Below are 23,922 nucleotides of genomic sequence, written 5' to 3'. Positions count from 1 at the left end.
TTAAAGGGGTTTTCCAAGTTCTTCTCTATTCGGATGCATGGGTTGCCTCCCAAGTAGCGCTTTCTTTTACGTCTTGCAGCCGGACGGTACCTCCGTTTAAGCTTGACTAGGTTCCACGGCATGGAGGGGTACCTCCTCCACGACATGCTCCTCAAACATCTCGTAATAGGGCTTCAATCGATGCCCATTCACTTTGAATTCTTGCTGCGTCCTTGAACTTTTGATTTGCACTGCACCATGAGGGAAAACATTAGTAACAACAAACGGGCCAATCCATTTAGAACGCAACTTACCAGGAAACAACCGTAGGCGAGAGTTGAAAAGTAACACTTTCTGCCCAACTGTGAAGGTCTTGGTTCGAATCATTTTATCATGGAATGCTTTGGTCTTGGTTTTGTACATCCGGGCATTCTCATAGGCTTCATTCCGAATCTCCTCAAGTTCATTCAATTGGAGCTTCCTATGAACTCCCGCTGCATCTATGTCCATGTTGAAAATCTTCACGGCCCAATGTGCCTTGTGCTCTAACTCTACGGGCAAATGACATGGCTTACCATAGACGAGCCGAAAAGGTGACATCCCAATGGGTGTTTTGTATGCCGTACGATATGCCCACAGTGCATCATCTAAACGTAAGCTCCAATCCCTCCTTGTTGGTCCAACGGTCTTCTCCAAAATTTGTTTGATTTCTCGGTTAGACACCTCGGCTTGGCCATTTGTTTGAGGATGGTAAGGTGTGGAGACCTTATGGTTGACATGGTACTTTCTTAGCAACGCCTCAATGGTCCGATTGCAAAAGTGAGACCCTCCATCACTTATGATTACTCTCGGCATTCCAAACCTAGCAAAAATGTTAGTTTTCACGAAATCTGCAACCACCTTAGAATCGTTAGTACGGGTGGCTTTTGCTTCCACCCATTTAGAAACATAATCAACGGCTAGCAAGATATAAGTGAAACCATAAGATGGAGGGAAAGGGCCCATGAAATCAATGCCCCAAACATCAAAAATTTCAACATTAAAGACAGGGGTTTGCGGCATTTGGTCCTTGGTACCTATGTTACCCATTCGTTGGCAACGATCACAAGACATACAAAAGGTTCTAGCATCCCTAAATATAGTCGGCCAATAAAAACCACACTCTAAAACCTTGAGGGCAGTGCGTTGTGTGCCAAAATGACCACCACATGCATATGTGTGACAAAAGCTTAGAATTGAGTGAAATTCAGAATCATGCACACATCTACGTACAATTTGATCTGAGCAATACTTCCACAAATAAGGGTCATCCCAAACATAGAAACGTGCATCATTTTTAAGCTTATCACGTTGGTGCTTGTTTAGTTCATTTGGAATTTGTTTAGCCACCAAGTAATTCACTAAATCTGCATACCATGGTTCACTTACCTCAATGGAAAGCAGCTGCTCATCGGGAAAAGTTTCAGGGATAGGTACGGCATGTTCATGCTCCTCGTGGATCATTCGGCTTAAATGGTCAGCCACTACATTCTCGCTTCCTTTCTTATCCCGGATTTCAATATCAAATTCTTGAAGAAGAAGAATCCAACGGATAAGCCTCGGCTTTGCTTCCTTTTTCGTGAGCAAGTACCTCAAAGCTGCATGATCAGAATAAACGATTACTTTAGTACCAATTAAATATGAACGGAATTTATCTAAAGCAAAAACCACAGCTAGAAGTTCTTTTTCCGTCGTGGAGTAGTTCAATTGGGCATCATTGAGAGTCCGAGAGGCATAGTATATGACATGCGGCCGCTTGTCTCTTCTTTGTCCTAGAACAGCTCCTAATGCATAGTCGGATGCATCGCACATGAGCTCGAACGGAAGGCTCCAATCTGGAGGTACAATAATGGGGGCCGAGACTAGCTTCTCCTTGAGTTGGTTAAATGCCGAATTACACTCTCCATCAAACTTGAATGGCACATCTTTTTGAAGCAATCGGCAAAGAGGGTTGGACATCTTGGAGAAGTCCTTGATAAAACGCCTATAGAACCCTGCATGGCCAAGAAACGAACGTACCTCTCTAACCGAAGTAGGAGAGGGTAAGTGACGTACAAGGTCTATTTTTGATTTATCTACTTCAATTCCTTTTTCTGAAACAATATGTCCTAAAACTATACCTTGTTTCACCATAAAGTGACATTTCTCCCAATTCAAGACAAGGTTAGTTTCAACACATCGTTTCAAAATTAAGGTCAGATTATCCAAGCAATTATCAAATGAACTCCCAAATACACTGAAATCATCCATGAAAACCTCAATGATCTTTTCAACAAAATCGGAAAATATACTTACCATACACCTTTGGAAAGTGGCCGGTGCGTTGCATAAGCCAAATGGCATGCGACGATAAGCAAATGTTCCAAAGGGACATGTGAATGTGGTCTTCTCTTGATCATCCGGGGCTATCACAATTTGGTTATATCCAGAGTATCCATCAAGAAAACAGTAAAAGGCGTGACCGGCTAACCTTTCGAGCATCTGGTCGATGAATGGCAAAGGAAAGTGATCTTTCCTAGTCATGGCATTTAGCTTCCGGTAATCGATACATACTCGCCATCCAGTCTGAATGCGTGTAGGCACGAGCTCATTCTCATCATTCTTGATAACAGTTACTCCGGACTTCTTGGGAACGACTTGAACTGGAGAGACCCAACGGCTATCGGAGATAGGGTAGATCACTCCGCAATCCAAAAGCTTGATTATTTCCTTCTTCACCACTTCCATCATCGGAGGGTTGAGACGGCGTTGAGCCTCTCGGGATGGCTTAGTCCCCTCCTCAAGAAGTATACGGTGCATGCATGTGGTAGGGCTTATTCCTTTAATGTCGGCCAAAGTCCACCCTATGGCCGTTTTGTGCTCTCGCAGCACCCTCTCAAGCTTCTCCTCCTCCATTACCGTGAGACTTGATGAAATGATGACGGGCAATGTTTCGCCTTTTCCCAAAAACACATACTTCAAATGGTCCGGCAACGGCTTAAGTTCAAGCGATGGTGCCTGAACAACAGAAGGTAGCATCTTAGTGGAAACTGAATTTGAAAGTGAGAGTGGAACCTTACCATATTGTTGTGGTAATGACTCAAGGGCTGCCACAACCTCAATTATTTCTTCACTAGAACCCATTGCAAAGAATTCCTCCTCCTTGCCGTGGCCTTGCATTGGCCCAAATCCTTCATTTTTGCGCTCTATGGCCTTAGTGATGGTTGTTTCCAGGGCGTCCTCATTCAATTCTTCAAGGTATACCTGCGCCAAAGAATCGATAACATCAATGGAAAAACAAGAATGGTCATCAACGGGATATCTCATAGTTTCAGAAATATTAAAATCAATCACTTCCCCATTGAATTCCATTGTCAAGGTGCCTTTGTATACATCAATCTTCGTTCGGGCCGTCTTCATGAATGGCCTACCAAGGAGAATCGGCAAAGATGTAGAATGGGCTGAATCCTCCATGTCTAGGACGTAGAAATCAGCCGGAAAAATTAAATGGTTCACCTGCACAAGCACATCTTCCAAAACTCCTTTTGGATACGCGTTAGAACGATCGGCCAATTGTATAATTACACCATCTTGTTTTAATTCACCCAAATTCATAGATGCATAAATCGAATAAGGCATGACATTTATGGATGCACCTAAATCAAGCATGGCATGTTCAAAACGATTATGTCCAATCACACAAGGAATCGTGAAACTACCGGGGTCTTTGCACTTGGTAGGCAGTTTACGTTGCAAAACAGCGGACACATTCTCGCTTACCTTCACTACCTCTTTGTTTGCCCTTCTTCTCTTTGTATTGCATAGGTCCTTGAGGAATTTAGCATACTTTGGAACCTGTTTGATTGCATCGAGAAGTGGTATGTTCACTTGCACCTTCCGGAACGTTTCAAGAATGTCCTTCTCGCTTTCTTCCTTTTTTTCTTGCATGAACCTACGAGGAAAAGGTACATTGGGCAGATTAGGACGTGAAGTACATGAATTTGAACTTAAATTACCTGATTTGGCCGAGTTAGGGTGATCTGCCTCAGGTTGTGTCTTCTCTTCATCTACTTTCTGGGCAGATGTGGGATTGTTTGGCTCGGTCCCAACTTCTTTTCCACCCCTTAGGGTGATGGCCTTGGCGGATTCGAATCCTCCCTTTGGATTGACTGTGGTTGAGCTAGGAAGCTTTCCTTGCTCTCTAATCTGTCCAAGGAACTCAGAAATCTGCCCTATTTGTTTCTTCATATCCATCATCTCCTTCTCGTTATTTTCTATCCGGTTGTTTTGATTTTGCAACCCCTGCGAAATAGAGGTTAGTAATTGCATAGCTTGATTACTTTCCAAAGACGTACCTGAATGAGATGATTCCGAAGGTTGTTGGGATTGTTGGGGTGCATACGGCTTGGAATAAAAACCAGGGGGGTTTGGCCTAAATCCTCCTTGTTGGGCAGCTTGTTGTGGCTCCCTCCATTTGAAGTTTGGATGGTCCCTCCATCCGGCATTATAAGTGTTCGAGTATGGGTTGTTTTGATTTTGTCCTTGGAAACCAATTGCATTGGCAGATTCCCACCCACCATTCTCGATTAGTTGAGGGCACTTGTCGGATGGATGCCCTTGAATTGAGCACACGCCACAGACTTGGTGTTCTTGTGCTTTTGGACCAATCACAACCTGAGAAACAAGAGAAGTAAGATTAGCAAGTTGTGATTGAATTTCAGAAATAGCACTCACCTCATTTACACTTTGTTGCCGTGGGGCTTCCCTTTGGCCCACTCCTTCATATTGTTGAGCGTTGAGCGCTCGGTTGGCTATGAGAACCTTGGCATCCCTTGGTGTTTTGTCCACCAATGCTCCTCCCGCTGATGCATCAAGCATTTGACGTTCGATAGGAAGGAGGCCCTCATAGAAATATTGAAGGAGAAGTTCCTCCTTCATTTGATGTTGAGGACATGAAGCTACAAGGCCCTTGAAGCGCTCATAATAAGCCGGGAATGTCTCACCATGATTCTGTTGAATACCACTAATTTTCTTCCGTAGGAGAATCACTCTCGAAGTAGGGAAGAATTTCTCCAAGAAAGCACGCTTCATACTCTCCCACGAAGTCACAGTTCCCGGGGCTAGTTCGTAGAGCCAATCTTTGGCCTTGTCCATAAGTGAAAATGGAAAGGCCTTCATCTTCAATATACTCCCATCCACATTGACGGGGGTCATGCTCGAACAAACCACCTCGAACTCCTTCAAGTGTTTGTTGGGGTCTTCCATAGACAAGCCATGGAACTTCGGAATATGGTGTAACAAACTGGATTTGAGTTCAAATTCATCGGTCTTGCCTTGGGCAGCCGTGGGGTATTGGATACAAAGAGGCAATGCATTATCCAGACCCGAGGCCGAAAGCTCCTTGATGGTTCTATTATCTGCTGCCATGGCTTGTTCTTCTTCAAAAATCTGATCCGTGGGCTTTTCTTCTACACCTACTTCGTCTTCTTCAAGCCCAGGTTGTGGTGGAGATTGTGGTGGCTCTTGTTGACTCCTCGTTCTCCTCAAAGTGCGTTCAAAATCACCGTCAAAGTCGGAGATGTTCTCTATAATAGGCCGAGAGCTACGAGTCATACACAGTACCTAAAAAAAAACAAGGAAACAAACAAACTAAGAATTTGAAATAAGAATGCACGAAAAACAAAATATAAAAATAAAGACAAAGGATTAGCAAAGTTGCTAATCCCCGGCAACGGCGCCAAAATTTGGTGCGAGAATTACTTGACACTCAAATTAAACCCTCGTTTGACAATTGTAGTAGAATGGATAAGTGAGGGATCGTTCTAGACCGGGGATTAGGAGGGCTTGCTAAAACCTTCTAAATTGACTTAAAAACATAAAAACTAAATTAAAATACTCTTAACAAGACTACTATGACTCAGAATGGCTTTGAAAAACTCAAATTGTCTAAAACAATCAAATTGACTCAAATAGAAGCTAGAACTTGATTTAGATGAATTTGCAATTGTTTATGACTCCAAAAGCTTAAAGATACAAAAATAAAACAAATACGAATGATTAAGACTTAACAAAATAGGGGGGGAATTGTGGTTGGACGATATTAAATTAAAAAGACAGAATATAATTAAAGGCAAAATGTAAATATAACGTGAATTGTATGAACGTTTAGGCACTCTTCTCTTCCCTTCTCATACGTACAAAACAAAGAGAATTAAATTTAAACTTTGAAATCAAAGAAACACCTAAACATTCCAACAACTCAAACTTGAATTGTATGAACGTTTAAGCACTCTTTTCTTCCTCGTTGTTGTAGCACAAGGTCTAAGGTGAGCTTTGGGGATTATGTGAAGTGTTTTGGAGGGATGGGAAGTGGTTGGATAGTGGCTGCAATGAAGGAGAAAAACTGCACAGAAAATGGAAGTGTTTGTAACTGAAAATGTGTATGGAAGAGTGAATGAATTTTGAGGAGTGTTGGATGCTTATTTATAGGTGAAATGGGGGAACAAAAGAGGAAATATTGCAGCTAGGAGGGGATGAATGATTATGGGTGCATGTGTTTGGAATAATGAAGGGGGAATGTATGTAATAAAACAACTAGGAAAAGTTATGGAAAGTTGGAAATGGGAGTGGGAACTCACGGCATTGTTGGGTTGTTTATGGGAGAATAAATGTATGATAATGGCTAAATAATTAAAGGGAATGAATGGGAGTGACACTAGGTTGGTTATGCATGTGAATGCAAGGAGGAAAGCTGAAAATGCAAGGGAAGCTCACGGCACAATGTTGTTTTGCTTCTTGAAATGCATGTGAATGCATTTGAGTGTAATATGAAAAGAATGACTAATTAATGTATGTAGGGTTGATATGCATGTGAATTAGGTTGGAAAGAGGTGGAAGTGGAATGTTATGCAATGATAATGTCTTGTAAAGATGCTAATAAATAATGCATGTAGGGTTAGCTAGGTTGGCTTTGTTTGGGTGCATGTATGTTAATGGTGGTTTTGCATGTGAATTGATGGATTGTTTTTGATGGAATGGATGGTTCTTTGCATGGCTATAAGGGATAGAATAAGAGAGAATGGGCTAGGCCCTTTGTTTTATGTCCAAAGTGAAAATAAGGCCTTCAAATTCGTCCAAACTTTGGCTCCATGGATAAGCTATCCAATCCATGCCCAAAAATGCTCCAAATGGCCTCAAAATGCACTTTCTTGCTCCCTAAGCCCTTAGAACCTGAAAACACACAAAAGAAGCATAAAGAACTAAAATAACTAAAGAAACATAACGTAAATGTACGAGAACAAGCCATTTAAGTCGCATGAATATGCTCCTATCACTTGTGCATATGGGTTTCATTATGTGATCCAACTAAACAAGCCCAAAATCTAATATTATATATGTATAATTTGAAAGAGAACCAAATCACTTGACATTAGGCCCAAAAGTAATGTAAGATGTGTCTGTGCTAGGCGTCTAGTCGGGCAGCAAGCAAAGCCTAACCTAGATAGTTTTTTTTTTTTTTTTTTTTTTCTTCAGTTTTCACTAAATTTATTATGTAACATATAATGTCTACTTATCCTAAAAAAAAACATAATTGGAATACTTAAATTGCAAAATAAAATGATATATAAATTATAAATTAGTAGAAAATATTGAAAACATGGGGAATAAGCATATAATGAACTATCCAACAAGTCTCGTACTGTTTATTGAACAAAATAAATGGAAGTTTTCTATTTTTTGTCTAAGCAAGTGTCGCAACGTAGACGGGTGCATAGGCGGGCTATGCACGAGTCTAGGCAGGCCTATGTGAACTTTCTTAATGTTTAAATGGTGGGGCCCAAAAATGTCACACACCAATCCAACCAAGTCTCAAGGCCCAATTGTTATGCAAAGCCTACATTCAAGCCCAAGCACATGCCAAGGCATGGGATGGACGAGGAATATATTTACAAACATGCCATGTCATGATGATTAAGCCGAATATTCACGTCATGCTCAAGCCTATTCATCATGCCATGCTTCCTTTGCCACAGTTCATGCTAAACCTAAGTCACATATTCGGGGTTTGCCAAGTGGATTGTCGTGTGAATGGTTATGGAAGGTTATCGGGCCAATGTGAAATCGGGGTCATGGAAGACTTTGGGCTGCTTAGGAGCTTAAAGATCCGCCCATACCCTTTTCATTTCACGCGGCGCACTACCAGAATTAGCACCTGCAGAAGACCGCCCTGGGGAAACTGCGTCTCGGGAAGAAGCGATCTACATGTCTCAACAATGCAGCTAGTTTACAACAAAATGGGAATAGTAGGAAAGTTAGGGAGAAAGGAAGAGAAGACCAAGCCACAAAGAGATGTTCCCTTGAAGCTTAAAGAAGAACTCTTCACTTACATAAGGAGGGGGAGAAGCCATTAGAGGGATTCAGGGGAAAAACACAGATGGAGAGATAGAGAAAAAGTGATGAAAAAGAACCACCCAGAAAAAAGCCCATAAAGTTCCATTTAGTCCAGAAGTATACTCCAAGCCTCAAGCATCACCTTCCATGCAACATTAGTAATCCTTACTGCCTTCCATCAAACATCTCAACCATTAACAGCCTTACTATCACCCTAGAAAAGCCCAAATCATGCAGCTAAGAATGCTATGCAACCATGCAAACCTTCTCTCTCAGGTAAACTGATAATTTTCTAGCTTCCACACAACTCTTCACTTGAACAAGTCATTATGTTGATCTTTCATGCTATCTATAAGCCGTTGATGTTACCAGGGTATTTCCTAAGACAAGGTATTTCTTTCGAGATATCCCATGACTTGTTAGGAACCTGCGCCAAGAGAGACAATAGGACATTCTCAAAGCCTAAGTCCACCCCGACCTAAAAGTCCCCCAACATAAATTAGCGACTCTGCTGAAAACAAGTCGCAGTCTTCATTCAATGGCTCCAAGATCTAGAAGGAACACTGCCATGAGTGACAACGCTTCATACGCAAGCGAAGCTGCTTCTCTACTTGACAAGTCTCAACGTGAAGGCCAATGCCAGGAAAGCTAAGAAAACATGGACGAATATAACATGTCAGACATCATCGTGGCCATTCATGACTTGGGTGAAGCCCAAAAAGAAATTGTTGCGTCCGTGAAAGAGTTGAAAAACTCAATCCCAAAGCCAAGTGAAAATGTCAATGACAAGGACTGCACGCCCAAGGAAAAGGCTTCTCAGGAAGAGTCAGATGTTACTACTGGCAAGGGCCCTGAGAAAACACCATCTTTTGTCACTTAGGAAGACATCGTAGCCATGCTCGAAAATGAGATGCACAGGAGCTCAAAGGACTGGAAATATGTTCCTGAGCAACCATATCCAACCAGCGTTCTCCACATGCCATATCCTAACGGATGTAAGACCCCCATCCTTGTTCGCTTTGACAGGAGGAAGGGTAACCCTAAGGAACATATAAGTCGTTTCATTGACGTTTTGGGTCCTCATGCAGGTAACTACAACCTACATCTCAAGGAGTTCTCGAAAATCCTAACTAATTGTGCCTATACTTGGTACACCACCCTCGTACCAGGTTCCATCCGGACCTTGGAAGAGCTAGCATGCAAGTTCTGTAAAAAGTACTTCTAGCATGAGGAAAGGGTCATAATAACTCAGCTCAACAATAAGTGCCAAAGGCACGGGGAAGATTTAATGACTTTTGTCTAACGTTTCCGAAACCTCGCCTTTGACTGCTATGACGAGAAGGATGAGAAAGCTCTTGTGGAAATCTGTATCGGCAACATTGTAGCTAACTACAGGGCGTATTTGGAGAACATCAGTATTAGCCAGTTCTCGAGGCTCCTAGAAGCAGTAAAGAAAACCAGCTTGTCAGTTAAGCCTTCCTCGGGGAGATCCTAGAAAACTAACAAGAATGAAGCTCATCATGCCCTAACCGTGGATGACAGATCTAACTACAACCCACAAAAAATGAAGGAAATAAAAGCCATAGGAAAACCTATCATCCACTAGCATGCAACGATGAAGAATTCCATGCCATCATTAATACTATGCCCGTAAATGGGGCCATCAAGCTGCTCGGCTGTACAAAACCCCTTCCAGGGAAGATAGAAATGATCCCATATATTGTCGCTACCATCAGGATGTGGGACATCCATCTATTGTATGCCAAACTTTGCGAAAAATTCTCCATGCAAAAATCCTTGAAGGAACACTAGAGCTAACATGCAAGATGTAAGCCATAGACATTAACCCTCTGCCGAAGCGCAGAGGGAAAGAGATGGCAGTTATCATCACATGCTCCAAAGATGATAATGATTACCGCCAGTGGATCAACGACCCCAAGCCATCTAAAGCCATTTGGGAACCTTATGGGAACATGGAGAAGGTTTACTGGTGCAAATACTCCTAGCCACAGAGCTATGATAATCCGCGGCCTCAAGCTGAAGCATGGGGAGATAAAGATGCAAATCTCATGGATTTTGCCCCAAGCCTAAGTGATGAAGTCTTCACTATGAATATGCTAGAAGAATACAATAAGGAAGCCTTAAAAGGGCAAGTGTTCAAACAAGAAATGATGGTTTTGACTTTGTATAGCCTTCCCGACATGGAAGCTGACGCGGTTAAGCGTTACCTTTCCCAAAGGCAAGGGCCTACTGTAGCGCAAGTCCTCCAGGAAAACCTAAAGTTCAAATCCCTCTTCGACCAGCTTGAATACGGCTTGGAAGAAAAGACTGCTGCTGCTGAAGCTGACATGCATGTTTCCGAGGACTATGGCCCTTAATGTTATACTGCTTAACCACAAAAGGCCTTCCTTGAGAACAACAATGCCATCATCTTCACTGATGAAGACATACAAGTAGCTTTCCCTAACCATCGAAGGCCATTGTACCTAGAAGGACAAATCAATGACGTCTTCATTAGGCAAGCTTTGGTTGACATTGGTTCCTCCGTCAACAGTCTGCCCTTGGCAGTGCTCACTAAAGTAGGCATCCCAACATCAAAGGTGGTAAGGTCTCAAATCTCTATCAATTGGTTTAGGAATAGCAGCGAGGAAACTATTGGATATATCAAGATCGACTTGAAGATCGGCCCTATCAGGTCATTTACTAAGTTTTATGTGATGGACATCAACGTGGCTTACCACCCTTTACTCGAAAGGCCATGGATAAACTAGCATAAACTCGCAGTCTCCACCTACCACCAGTGTGTCAAGGGAAGGATTGGTCTAAGGCCTATTCGCATCCCAAGAAACCAGATGTCATTCAACCTAAATGAAGTTCACTATTTTGATGTCGAGTTCTAAAATGATTTCTCAAGTATCGGAAGTGGCATATCACATGCCTCAGGGATACCTTTACCTCTTTGGGAAGAAGTTAGAGATCTTAGTGACCAAGAATTCATAGCAAAGGAAAACATATACAACCAGAAGCCAATGTTCTTGCCAACACTCCACCTCAATGCTCCAAGGTCATGATTCTCGACAGCCGCATCGTCTACCGCTTATGACGGGTTAGGGGGCCTGACCACATTGTGTGGTAAAGCCCCAAGTATGGAGGTGTTGCACACCAAACAAGTGAAATTCCCAAAGAAACTAAAGACAAGCATGCACCTGTTGCTAAGGATGAATCCCTACAGAAAATCATGCATGCGCCAAAATGCATGCATGATGGATCTACTGCAGTAGCGGAAAAACTTGAAGAGGTAAGAAACTTGAAGTGATGATCCCTCTGTGAAAAAAATTGATTTCTATTAGTGTCTATGGTAAAAAACTTGAAGCGATGATCCCTCTGTGAAAAAATTGATTTCTATTAGTGTTTACTTAACTGTTAAGGAAAAGAAAAAACTAGTCAACCTGCTAAAAGAGTTAAAGGACGACTTTGCCTAGAGCTATGAAGAGATGCCAGGCCTTGATCCAAATTTAGTATGCCACACGCTAAATACGTAGCCTGGGATCAAGCCTGTTGTGTAGTAAAAAAGGAATTTCCACCCATAAATGTAGGCTAAAATCAAAGTCGAGGTAGAGAAACTCATTGCTACAGAATTTATCAAGCATATCAAACACCCTATTTGGCTAGCCAACATCGTCCTAGTAAAGAAGAAGAACATTGTCCAAATCTAGATATGCATCGACTACCGAGATCTCAATGCAGCATGCCCAAAAGATGAGTTCCCATTGCCCAACATGGACATCATGATCGATTCAACCTCAGGGCAAGGCATGTTTATGGATGGCTTCAGCGAATACAATCAAATCAAGATGTCTGGCAAAAATGTTAAGAATAATGAGATGATGAATTACTTCAATTCCCCTGCATTGGATGTTTCAGTTGCTTTTCCGCAAGCAACGCCGGCTTCTACTTTTCCTCCCTGCAGTAAGAACATTGACCATCATTATATAATAGATATCGTATAGATAAACTTGTATGTGTGTCTATGGAGAAATTGTCTTTTGTAAAACAGTTCAGGATTTCCTCTTGTTATGTAACTTATGTGAATCCAGACTATTGAGTCGAAATTCTCGGATTTGCGTATTCATCTTGTCTCACTTTTTGCATTCTGGTTTGTTTACTTTGTTTCCTTGTGACTATTTAGTACATTGCTCGTGCACCTCTTTAGTTGTTGTGATTTTGATTTGTAATTTGAAGAAACGGGCAACTTCAGTAATTAACTTCCATATTCTTATCTCTTGGCCTTAAAAATTTACAGCTTCGAATTACTACCAGATTGATGATCTATTGACACCTGAGGAGCAGGCTATTAGGTTGAGAGTAAGAGAGTGTATGGAGAAAGACGTGGCTCCAATTATGGCAGAGGTATCCTTTTTACTCTAACCATTTCTGCATTTCATATTAAGGCTAAAACAATCAATATTTAATTATTTAATATACATTCGTAAACAATGAGATTGATCTGCGAACTTGGTTTTTCAGTATTGTGAGAAGGCAGAGTTTCCATTTCAAATTATTCCAAAGCTTGGTGCATTGCGCATTGCTGGTGGGACAATCAAGGTGCTTAATACATAACTTAATAAGTTATTTTTAAGTCTTGCGTTCGATAATTTGTTGGATGGGTTGGTAATTTCGCTTGTGGTCTTCTTTCTATCAGGGTTATGGGTGTCCTGGTCTTTCTCTTACGGCAAATGCTTTTGCTACAGCTGAAATTGCAAGAGTTGATGCAAGCTGTTCTACTTTCTTCTTGGTTCATTCCTCAGCAGCAATGCTTACTATTAGTTAGAATTTGGATAATTTTATTTTTGACCTTTTGTTTTATAAATAACCAAACCTTCACTGAAAAATGATGTTGTTGACACGTCAAGGCTTATAACTAGTCTAACATTTCTGGACTGTGAAGAATAGCATTATGTGGGTCGAAGGCTCAAAAGCAGAAATATCTACTTTCTTTGGCTGAATTTAAGACTGTCGCCTGCTGGGTAAGATGCTCTTTTATGATATTCGTATCTAATATCTTTTTATGCTAATGTCAAGATACTCAGATCTGTTTATCTGCATGTTAAAGGGTTTGACTGAGCCTGACTATGGAAGTGATGCAAGTGCCTTGAGAGCGACAGCAACAAAGGTCAAGGATTTCAACCTTCTCATTTACTTCTTTATTTCTGTTAAATGGTATTATCATGCTCTTTTGGTTTTTGGGTGTCATGGCTCCGATCATGCTATATCATGTATTCTTGTGTTGTTGGGATCGTCAGGTGGAAGGAGGTTGGGTACTTGAAGGCCAAAAGGGATGGATAGGAAATAGTACATTTGCCGATGTCTTGATTATTTTTGCTAGGAATACAACAACAAATCAGATTAATGGGTATGTAAAAACATAAACATGCGAACAACCTCTCAATATGTGTTCGGAACTTGTTTGTCAAGCTTCAAGGTTATGCAGAATTTACGATTATTTCTTTCTGATTATGCTTCTCCTTGACTCCAAATTGCTTTGGTGTTTAGATGCCTAGATGCATCCAAAATTTAGCATGATGGTTTATCGTAGCAGCACTCTCATGTTGAATGCTTTTTTTCTCCTTCTATTTCAGATTTATAGTAAAGAAGAATGCCCCTGGACTGACAGCTACAAAACTAGAAAATAAAATTGGTTTACGCATTGTTCAAAATGGAGATATTCTCTTAAATAAAGTATTTGTTCCAGATGAGGAAAGGCTACCTGGTGTTAATTCTTTTTAGGATACTAACAAGGTAAGCTGCAGAGCTGCATTATTGCAATTTGTTTAATCTTCTCCCTTTAGAGTAATTTAGACATAAATTCTACTTCTTATTCGAGCTTATGTTTAATAAACAAGACATGTTTAAGCTTGACTAGAGATTCATATTGGTCTTTGTAATAGCTCTTTATTCCCCTTTTGAGAGATAAGGCTTGATACTGTGATGACGTTATCCCAAAGTTATAACGACATTATCCCAAAGTTATAACTCTGAATCTTCTTTCTACGGAGCATGGAGCAAAGTTTTTCATTATGTTGCCCTAATATAAAACAGATGTGCTATGGTCTCTCATTTCTCACACATGTGAGAGTGACACGTATAATGCTGTCTTCATGAGTATTTATTGATTTGATGTTGCTTTAAACTACTGAATACAGGTTCTTGCTGTTTCGCGTGTCATGGTCGCCTGGCAACCTATTGGTTTATGTATGGGGGTCTATGATATATGTCACAGGTATAAAAACATGCCTAAGCAGCGCTCTCTCTCTCTCTCTCTCTCATCTTCCATTTACCATAATTCAAGTTCCTCTGTATTAAGTCTAAATTATAAGGATTTGAAAGGTATCTGAAGGAGAGGAAACAATTTGGAGCCCCTCTTGCAGCTTTCCAGATCAACCAAGAGAAACTTGTCCGTATGCTTGGTAATGTTCAAGCTATGGTTCTTATAGGTTGGCGCCTCTGCAAGCTGTATGAGGCGGTAAAATGACTCCTGGTCATGCTCGCATGGGGAAGGTAGAAAAAAATGACATCCTGATGCATTTAGTTATCCTATTGCTTATACATTCAAAATACTAAATGGGTGCAATTTTCAAGCTAGGACTTGAAGGCAATGATAGGATTGATTTTAAATTTGCTGTGTCTTATTGACTTGTATACCTATTCCTCTGTCCTACCGTTGTCGGTAAAGGGTTAGGTAACGTTTGCTATCGACTCCTTTAGTGTAGGAACCTAGCAGACTCCCATGAGTTTCGAAGACATTTTTAATCAACAACTGTCGTCCATGAGATAAAAAGTTGCTCTTAAGTGCTTGGAGTTGGTCTAATTGGCCTCCAAGTGGGAGAAACGTTTGACTAGAAGTGTCTAAGCAAGTTTCGTTCTCTTGATCATCTGGTAACCTTTCCTTAAGCGATTAAAATTTGATCTAATTGGACTCCAAGCAGGAGAAAAGTACCAGTAGAAGTTTGGTCGAGTCTCATTGTGTTGACCATACATTCTAAACATCATACCTTTCTTAGTTCTGCCGTGTCTCGTTCTGTTGACCATACATTCCAAAAATCATACCTTTTAGTAATATTTTTGGTGTCTAATCGAAACTTATAAAGTGTCATTTTTCTCTGTAACTAAAGCAAATTACATAATCATTTCCTATTCATTGCGTTCCAAATTTAAATTTACTATGTCCCAAGTTCAAAACTTTCCTTTATATCAATTATATTAAAAAACATTTTCATCATCCAAGCTCCATTGCAAAATGCAATCATATTAAATATAACATAATGCACATCTCAAAATTACCATTACCATCCATAATCAAAATTATTAGCCAAAAATTTCACTGCCTGCCCCGAGCTCAGCAAATCCACCAGCTTCGTCGCCATCGTCGTCCTCAGCAAGTTGGCATTCTCTACCACGGTCTCCAATGCCGACTTAAGCGACTTGATCACCGCGTCGTCCGCCACGATCTCCCCGTGGCCGGCCCTCCCGTACCGCCTCACCACATCCATGAACGGCGGTGCCGCCACGCTCTCGTGAATCTTGGCGAGCTTGTCGTTGAGCGCGCGCTCCTCGACCCGGGTCGCCTCCCTCAGCCGGGCCATCCTGACCTGCAGCTGGTCGCTCAAATCGGACACCGACTCGGTCACGAGCCGGAATACGATACTCGGTTTGTACCCGGCGATCCAAAGCAAGCTCCTTTCGTAGGAAGTATACCACGTCGGCGAGAAAACCAGTAAAACATCTCGCTGTCCAAGTTGCAATTTCTCGTCGTAATACTGCTGGTAATGGAAGAGAACCCGAGACACCAAATCTCGGAGGTCTTCATCTCGGGCCTCGTCGATCGTCTGCTGGGCCGATAAGAGCTCATCGAGGAAGTGTCCTTGCTGGACCAGCCAGCCCTCGTAGAATGCCTCGAATGTGTTTGACGCATTGCCGCTTTGAGAACCGTTTGTCATAACCAAAACAAAAACAGCAAAGCTTTCTGGGGTTTTAATGGCGACGAAAAACAGAGAGATGGGTGGGATTAAATAGGAGGTGGGATTCGAAATGTGGGGGATTTCTTTTGGGATTTTGGTTTTTGATTTGCTTTGTGGGCAAGTAATGCTAATGAGTGAGGATACTTCGAGAGCAAGCTTCATGCATTTTGTTTTTTTTCAGAGAGAGAGAAGGGAAAACAGAGGAGGTGAGGCTCAGACGGAGACGCGTGTGCAGTTGGACGCCATTAAAGAGAGAGAGAGAGAGGGGGATGTATATAACTCAACAAGTCTCAATTCTTTTATGCATGAAGTGGGAAATCCAATGAGATTTGAAATTGTGCGGCGACCGACAATAAAACTATTTGTTAATTATTTATTCTCGTTCGTAAATTTGTGTGCTTCTGTTTGTTGTACACGTTAGAATGATTCGTTGAAATATACATTTAACAACTCTAATGTACTAAAAACGTATTATACACATACGTACATATTGAAATATATGTTTTCCAATAATCTCGCTCACGCAAATGATCTATGTTCTTAAGAAGAGATGTGAATAATATTTTTGTAAATTCACACTTATATGACTCTTCACATTCCATAGAGCTTGATCAAAATCTGAATGGCTTGATCATCTAACAAAGGTGTTCATTTTGTAGACCATAAGTTTTGCATCGCATAGTAATGGGGTCCTTTCTTTTGACTACCCTAATCTCGGGGGAAGGGATCGGACTTGAGAGCAAAGGGTAGGACACACTCTGTAGCCAAAATCATTAAGCGGGGCGTACTCAATTGAGATTTTGAAAGATTTCTAAGAGTATAGCGTCGACTTACTAAGCAATATTTAGCATGGAGTCCTCTTCAGTAGAAGATAAAAAGGAAATGCCAAGTTCATCTACTGAATCTTAAATCAGATATGAAATTGGATAAACAAAGCTCCAAGAACACCGAGGAGTTCAAACATCCATAGATGCATGCCACATACAAAGATTACGAGTGAGAATTATGGAAGTCATTAATTCCTTAACTAGACTAGCCACGGAATGAGAGTAGGTTCGAAACGTATCGAACGAGAAAGTACAACAGTCAAACATACAAGCAGCAACAAGCAAGTTTCCTAAGAAAATTACCTGATTAGAATATTGGCTAAGTCTCGATGACGAACAAAACAAAATGATTTCCAGAAGCTAAGCGAAACATGATCTGTTTTTGCAACTATGCACAAAAATAATAAAAGTGGTTTACTTTTGTCACACCAATTCATCAATGCAAAGCAGTTCATTGCCCCATAACTCCAATACCAAAAAAACCTAAAAAATCCAAATTTTTTAATTTCTAATTACTCTGTCAACTTCTGGGTGCTTCCGATGTTTGCCTAATTCCCATCTCAGAAAACAAATTGTGGGAATTACAGATGCTGTGTAAATTGATGAAACAACTAATAAATTGAACAAAACAGGAACCCTAAAACAAGTAATCAATGTGCATTAGGCTAGAAATTTGAATTTTAGATGGAAATAATCAAAATACAGCAGTAGTTTTCTACATATGCGAAAAGAGCAAAGCTTACTGAAGATAGCTGGAGAGGACTCGGATGAAGGGATGCTACTGTAACAGGGGATCGGAGCGATTGGGAGAGGTTTTGACTCACGATAAAAACGAATTTCAACCACATTATCGTTAAATACTTGATCCACTTCTCTATTGATAATATTATTTGTTTAAAAAAATTCATATAACAAAATTTGTTTTTCTTATTTACCAATTTTATGTTGTAAAGGGGGACGACCTGTTATAATAAAATAAATTTATCTGCGGAAAACATATTTTGAGGCATGCTATCTTATTTATTTTCCTATTAAATCAACTCGATCAAATGTTTTAGAAAGAACACGACACAATATAGAAATTAATGTAAGCGATATCAAGGCTAGAGAGAAGAAAAAAAAAAGTGAGAATTATCTTTATATTCCTATTATTTGACATAATGAAAGCCTAAAAACTAAATATGCAGTATCATTTCTAGTTAAATCTTGACTATTCTTATCTATCTCCTTGAGTGTTTGGACTTTGTTTTAGGAGTGTGCAAAACTTGGATAAACAATAGGCATAACGTCGGGCTTAACTGTATCCACAAGGCTTATTTGCATATCCCTTTTGCACATTGTATGTCGGGGCAAATAAATTATGAACGACAACATATTTATACGTGCCTTAAAACAATCTTTCATCCTTCGTCACAACCATAACCCACATGCTATCAAAACAAAAAAAAAATCCAACAAAACTTGTGTAGCACATGCAACCATCTGGGAAGAAATATGAGACTAAAATGTTATAAACTGCTTCAGCATTGAGTTTATTCTAAACAAGATAGACATAACCAAGACAATTACAAATAGCTCCACACAAATAAGAATTTGAAAGCTTCAAGTCATACAAATGAAAACTTTGTTTGTTTAAAACAACAGTTGACATAAAAGAGGCAAGGTTCAAAGCGACGGCAGGAAAAGTAAAGAAATACAAGAAAAGAAAAACCACAAGCAGCATATCTTTGTCCTTTTTTAGCCTTCTTGAACTTTGAGGTACGAGTCTCTAATTGCACTCATTTTTCCGACAACCATATTCAAAAGCATACGCTCTCTTGGTGATACTGCACAGCAGGACAGTCCTATCTGCATCACAGCAAACAAGCATTCCTCTACCTTTTTTGCTTTCACCACTCTACGATTGTTACGTCTGGGCAGCGCAGTCATTTCATATCTGTCATCGTTAACACTACCATCAGCTTCGAGGTCGAGGAGCAATGAAGGGTCAACAACGTCCATGACATGGTCAGGCAAAGCCATGGCTGCAAATTTGTAAATGCTTAGACCTTCAATGAACATGTCATTAGTAGGTGTTTTTCCTGTGAACATTTCTAGCAAGAGTATCCCGTAGCTATAAACATCTCCCAGTATGGAAACTTGGCCTCCCATGCCGTACTCTGCAGTGACATACATATAGACAATAAGATGTCACATGCAATTGACTATTAAAATTGATATCTTATTTCAGATTAATGTTACTTGTTTCCAGGAAAAAGAGTCAATAGTATATCTTTAATAAATAGGATTTAATTAGTTGGTTTTTAGTAATAAGTTAATAAGAATTGAAAAATGAAATTAGAATGATGGAATCTCATACCTGGAGGAATGTAACCTACAGAACCCTTTAGTTGCGATGACATTGTTTGACTGAGGGAATGATCAGTTGATGCTTCCAAGAGGAACCTTGCTAAACCAAAGTCCCCAACATGGGCTACCATGTCTTCATCAAGAAGTACATTGCTCGACTTTAGATCACAATGAACAATGGACGTTTCACAATGGTTGTGGAGATAATCTAACACAGAAGCAACATCAATGGCTATGTTCAATCTTTGCATAAAATTCAATCTCTTACTTGGAGATTGCTCCTCATCTCTAGGATGCAACCACGAGTCAAGACTTCCATTTGGCATGAACTCGAAGACTAGACTTTTGAAGTCTCTACCATGATTATCAATGCTTGAGCATGCAGTTATGATCTTGACAAGATTTCGGTGCCTGACACTTCTTAAAGCTTTGCATTCATCATTGAAACTCTTGGACGCTCCTTGTTGTTGAAGGTTTAATACCTTAACAGCAACTACCGTTCCATCGCTAGGAATTACCCCTTTAAAAACAGAACCAAAACTTCCCGAACCGATCAAATTATCCACAGAGAAACCGTTAGTCGATTCAACAAGCTGTGAGTAGGAAACACCTAATTTCCAATCCTTATAAGAACGTGAAGTTACAAGTCCATCTCTTGACTTTTTCAGCATTGAACGAGCACCAAAGAAGCATGATAGAGCAATTATGAATGCAAGTGCACAAGATATAGGGATGACTACTTTTGGGGAAAGTAGTCCTCGAGATGAATGGTGTTTATTTTTGGGGCATGTAGGTTGATGTAATTCTGGGATACCACCACAGAGCCTATGATTTCCAAGAACTGAGACACCGTTGACATTTGAAAAAATTCCTTCTTTGGGCAACTCGCCTTCAAAATCATTATGCGAAAGATTGAGATACTGAAGTGCTCCAAGCTTGCCTATGAATTCAGGAATCTGCCCGGATAAGTTATTGCTTGAAATGTCAAGTTCTTCCAAGCCCTTTAAATCTTTAAGAGACTGAGGAATTGTTCCTTCAAATTTGTTGTCGTCCAAGTACAAGCCCCCCAAACTGTTACAACGGCCGATGGTGCTGGGGATTTCCCCTGATAACTTGTTGTTTGATATATTTAGCACTGTGAGATGCACCAAATCACCCACTTCACTTGGCAATGAACCAGTCAAATAATTTCCAGACAGGTCTAAACGACCTGAAAGGGTTGAAAGCTCCATAAACTTTTTAGGTATGATGCCCGTTAGATTGTTATTATTAAGTAAAAGTTTTAACAGTTTTTGGCAGTTTCCAAGACTTGGAGGTATACTTCCCTCAAAACTGTTTCCGTCCATGTGGAGCTCTATCAATGAAGTCATATTACCCAGGGAAGATGGAATTGGCCCGGAAAATTTGTTCTCACTCAAAACTAGTCTCTGCATCTTCTTGAGCTTCCCAATTTCTTCGGGGACAACACCCGCCAAATAGTTATCAGTCATAACTAGATCGGCAAGGTTTATAAGATTTCCAATGCCGTTTGGGAGGCTTCCATGTAACAAATTACCCCATAGATAAAGAGTTTGTAGTTGGGTCGAAAGGTTGGCTATGGATCTCGGGATTTCTCCCCCAAAACGATTAAAGCTAAGACTCAGATATCGAAGACTAGTACAATTAGTCAAGAAATGGAGAAAACTCATATCACCAAGTTTTCCATTTCCCAGTTGATAAAGGTTTAGCACAAGTAAGCTTCGCAAGCTTCCGAGACTTTCTCCAGGGATTGTCCCCGTGAAGTCATTACAAGAAAAATCAATCAATTGAAGTCTAGAAGCATTTGACAATGATACAGGAATATTTCCTGTGAAATTGTTTCCATCACAGTAAATTTCTACGAGATTAGGAAGCAAGATGCCGAGATTTGGTGGTAGCTCTCCATGGAAATGGTTCATAAAAACACTGAATATGTATATGGAAGAAATATTATAAATTGAAGAAGGGAGCATACCAGACAAATTATTGTGCCCAACTATGAATAATTCCAAGGTTGTTATATGCCCGAGCTCATTTGGTATGCTTCCTTGAAAATTGTTGCCGCCAAGTCTAAGACTCCTCAAAGAAGAAAAATTTCCTATCCAACCTGGGATGGTTCCACTGAGATTATTTTTTCCAAGTTGTAGAACAGTCAAACTCAACCATGAACTGAGTTGGCGTGGAATTGACCCAATAATCTTATTGGATAAAAGATCCAAAAATCTGAGTTGTGTACAGTGGGACATATTAGTCGGAAGTTTCCCGCCTAAAGAATTGAAAGACAGGTTGAGACTTTCCAAGGTCCGCAGTCGACCCAATTCTTGAGGAATTTCACCATGAAACTTGTTGATTCCCAAGCTTATTTCAATTAGACGAGTAAGATTCCCAATGGAATGTGGAATGGAGCCCACCAATTGTTTATCTTGCAGGTCCAGAATCAAGACTCTTTGGGTGGCACGGTGGCATGTAATGCCTACCCAACTGCAGAAGTGGGTGGAATGATTCCACGAGCTCATGACACTGAGGGGATCTTCAGTTATTCTTTTCTTGAAGTCTAGCAAAGCCAAGCGATCAGATTCGTTTCCAAGCAAGGTAGAGCTGGGAAATGCTGTAGATTCCGGACATGTGCTCATCATGCATAAGACTAAGAGAAAGAAGCCATGCAGGAATTTCAACAAAACCAAATTACGAATAGTACGTGAATGCTCCATCATTGTTCAAAGACAAATGGAAAACCAGAAAACCAAAGTTTAATTTGCACAGAAGCACAAAAGAGAAGAAATCCTATCACATGTAAGAAAATACACTTGAGATTGGATGGCCACAGAAATTAAGATAGACCAACTTAGTGGTTAGTCAACAGAAATTAAGGAATCTGTTGGAACTGTTGGAAGTTCAAATCAAACTAAAGTGGCCGAAATTGGTGGAATAGTTGGCTACACGACCACTTTTCAGCTAGCATGTTTTGTCTATAGCTGCCTTGTTTTTCAAAAGCTATACTTATGTTTTACTTTGATAGCTGTCAATGTTTCTGTACTGGCCGAAAGCAGAGAGTGACAGCCTTCTGTAATGGCCGAAAGCTATGTGTGTGTATACAAAAGTTTAAAAATACGTGTGAAAGTGCGGATGTGCAGAGACTTTTGAACACCTATGTTTTGTGTTTTATATTTTGTGGTAAGACTTTTGAACACCTATGTTTTGTGTTAGTCTTTGTGAAATCTCTATAAGAGGGATGTCTATGTGTGTTTGTAATCAATCCCATTCCAGCAAAAGGGCATTGTAAGTGTTTCGTCCGGTTGAAATCATGTTTAGAATATTTGGAGTAAATTCAGAGCGATTTCTTTTTATTTGGATTGCAAAGATTATCAAAACACACCCATGTTATCGTAAACAACATGTCTGCTTCCCTTATCTGCGGTAATATGGATACAGAATATGATTCGAAAAAAAAGGACATATATACATAATTACATTATATATACACACACACACACACACACACACACACACATAGAGTCCATGATTCAAGTCATACTATACAGTTGAATTTACCTAACCGGGTCCCCTTTAAGGGCATATGTCCCTGCGTAGTTGAATTTAACTAAAGCAAAGATTATCAAAACACACCCAAGTAATTCAGAGCGATTTCTTTTTATTTGGATTGCAAAGATTATCAAAACAACGTGCCCCCCTGAATTAGCGATCTCACACAATCTCTAAAGTAGTGTACCATGTCCGATTGCACTGCCATTTGAACTCGTGGCCAAATGTACCAAGTAATTTATCGGCTGCAACCGGAAACAGTAAAACAAGTTTACCATTTTAACCACAAGTCGCTTGTAAATATTAGCTACGAAATTACAAGGCTTGCAACACTGTAACTCTACGGTTTGAATGAACGAGTTCAGAATAATGTTACACTAGTCTGCACAAGCGAGGTCTCAAACAGAATTACCTTCCGTTAGCTTTAACCGCTGCCGCTACTCCAGCAGTCACTCCAGCACAAAGAACAGAAGACATATACTGTTGGGCATTTCGACCCGCTGCAAGTTGGATTCGAAATTTCTCAGGTCTTAGTGAATATTGAATAGAACTCGCACCTGAGAACAAAGTTCCATGTGCTAAGATTTCAGGCAAAACCAAATAATAGTAATACCTTTTTTGATGCCACTGGTAGATACTGCAATGTTTGTTCTCACTTAAAACTTGACCATAGATTCAGTGAAGGCATTTTAAAAGCGGCACAAGTCACCTACATTCGCGGCCAACTAATGATGATTACATGCCAAGCTGGCCAATCAAACATCAAGTTTGCTAGAATT

The 23,922-nt window shown here is 40.3% G+C and overlaps 2 protein-coding genes and 1 pseudogene across 5 annotated transcripts; 1 reads left to right on the top strand and 2 right to left on the bottom strand.

Moving 5' to 3' along the window:
• The first annotated feature begins 12,242 nt into the window (after positions 1-12,242).
• Positions 12,243-15,063, top strand: LOC137732825 (acyl-coenzyme A oxidase 4, peroxisomal-like; annotated as a pseudogene). The gene is made up of 10 exons (XR_015957575.1): positions 12,243-12,357; positions 12,692-12,798; positions 12,916-12,993; positions 13,091-13,214; positions 13,342-13,415; positions 13,502-13,561; positions 13,692-13,801; positions 14,028-14,187; positions 14,592-14,668; positions 14,776-15,063. The product of XR_015957575.1 is annotated as an acyl-coenzyme A oxidase 4, peroxisomal-like (transcript).
• Positions 15,064-15,620: 557 nt separating this feature from the next.
• LOC137730557 (protein RESPONSE TO ABA AND SALT 1-like) lies at positions 15,621-16,759 on the bottom strand. Its single transcript, XM_068469539.2, has one exon. The coding sequence runs from the start codon at positions 16,566-16,568 to the stop codon at positions 15,732-15,734; it is 837 nt and encodes a 278-aa protein (XP_068325640.2). The 5' UTR covers positions 16,569-16,759; the 3' UTR covers positions 15,621-15,731.
• A 1,957-nt stretch (positions 16,760-18,716) lies between these two features.
• Positions 18,717-23,643, bottom strand: LOC137746255 (putative receptor-like protein kinase At3g47110). Of its 3 annotated transcripts, none has more exons than XM_088687877.1 (3): positions 23,556-23,643; positions 19,593-22,244; positions 18,717-19,392 (listed from the first exon to the last, which is right to left on the bottom strand). In XM_088687877.1, the coding sequence occupies exons 2-3, from the start codon at positions 22,234-22,236 to the stop codon at positions 18,971-18,973; spliced, it is 3,066 nt and encodes a 1,021-aa protein (XP_088544003.1). In that variant the 5' UTR covers positions 22,237-22,244; positions 23,556-23,643; the 3' UTR covers positions 18,717-18,970. The 3 variants fall into 3 exon arrangements, with proteins under 3 accessions (XP_088544003.1, XP_088544004.1, XP_068342432.2); XM_088687878.1 differs by having other exon boundaries at positions 19,593-22,208; positions 23,556-23,641; XM_068486331.2 differs by lacking the exon at positions 23,556-23,643 and having other exon boundaries at positions 19,593-22,992.
• Between the last annotated feature and the right edge of the window lie 279 nt (positions 23,644-23,922).

This window comes from Pyrus communis, chromosome 16 (assembly GCF_041283825.1).
Source record: "Pyrus communis isolate YQ-2024b chromosome 16, ASM4128382v1, whole genome shotgun sequence".
In the NCBI taxonomy this organism is placed as follows: Eukaryota; Viridiplantae; Streptophyta; class Magnoliopsida; order Rosales; family Rosaceae; genus Pyrus; species Pyrus communis.
The sequence above is the reverse complement of the archived record's forward strand: the minus strand, read 5'-3'. Positions and strand labels throughout refer to the sequence as shown.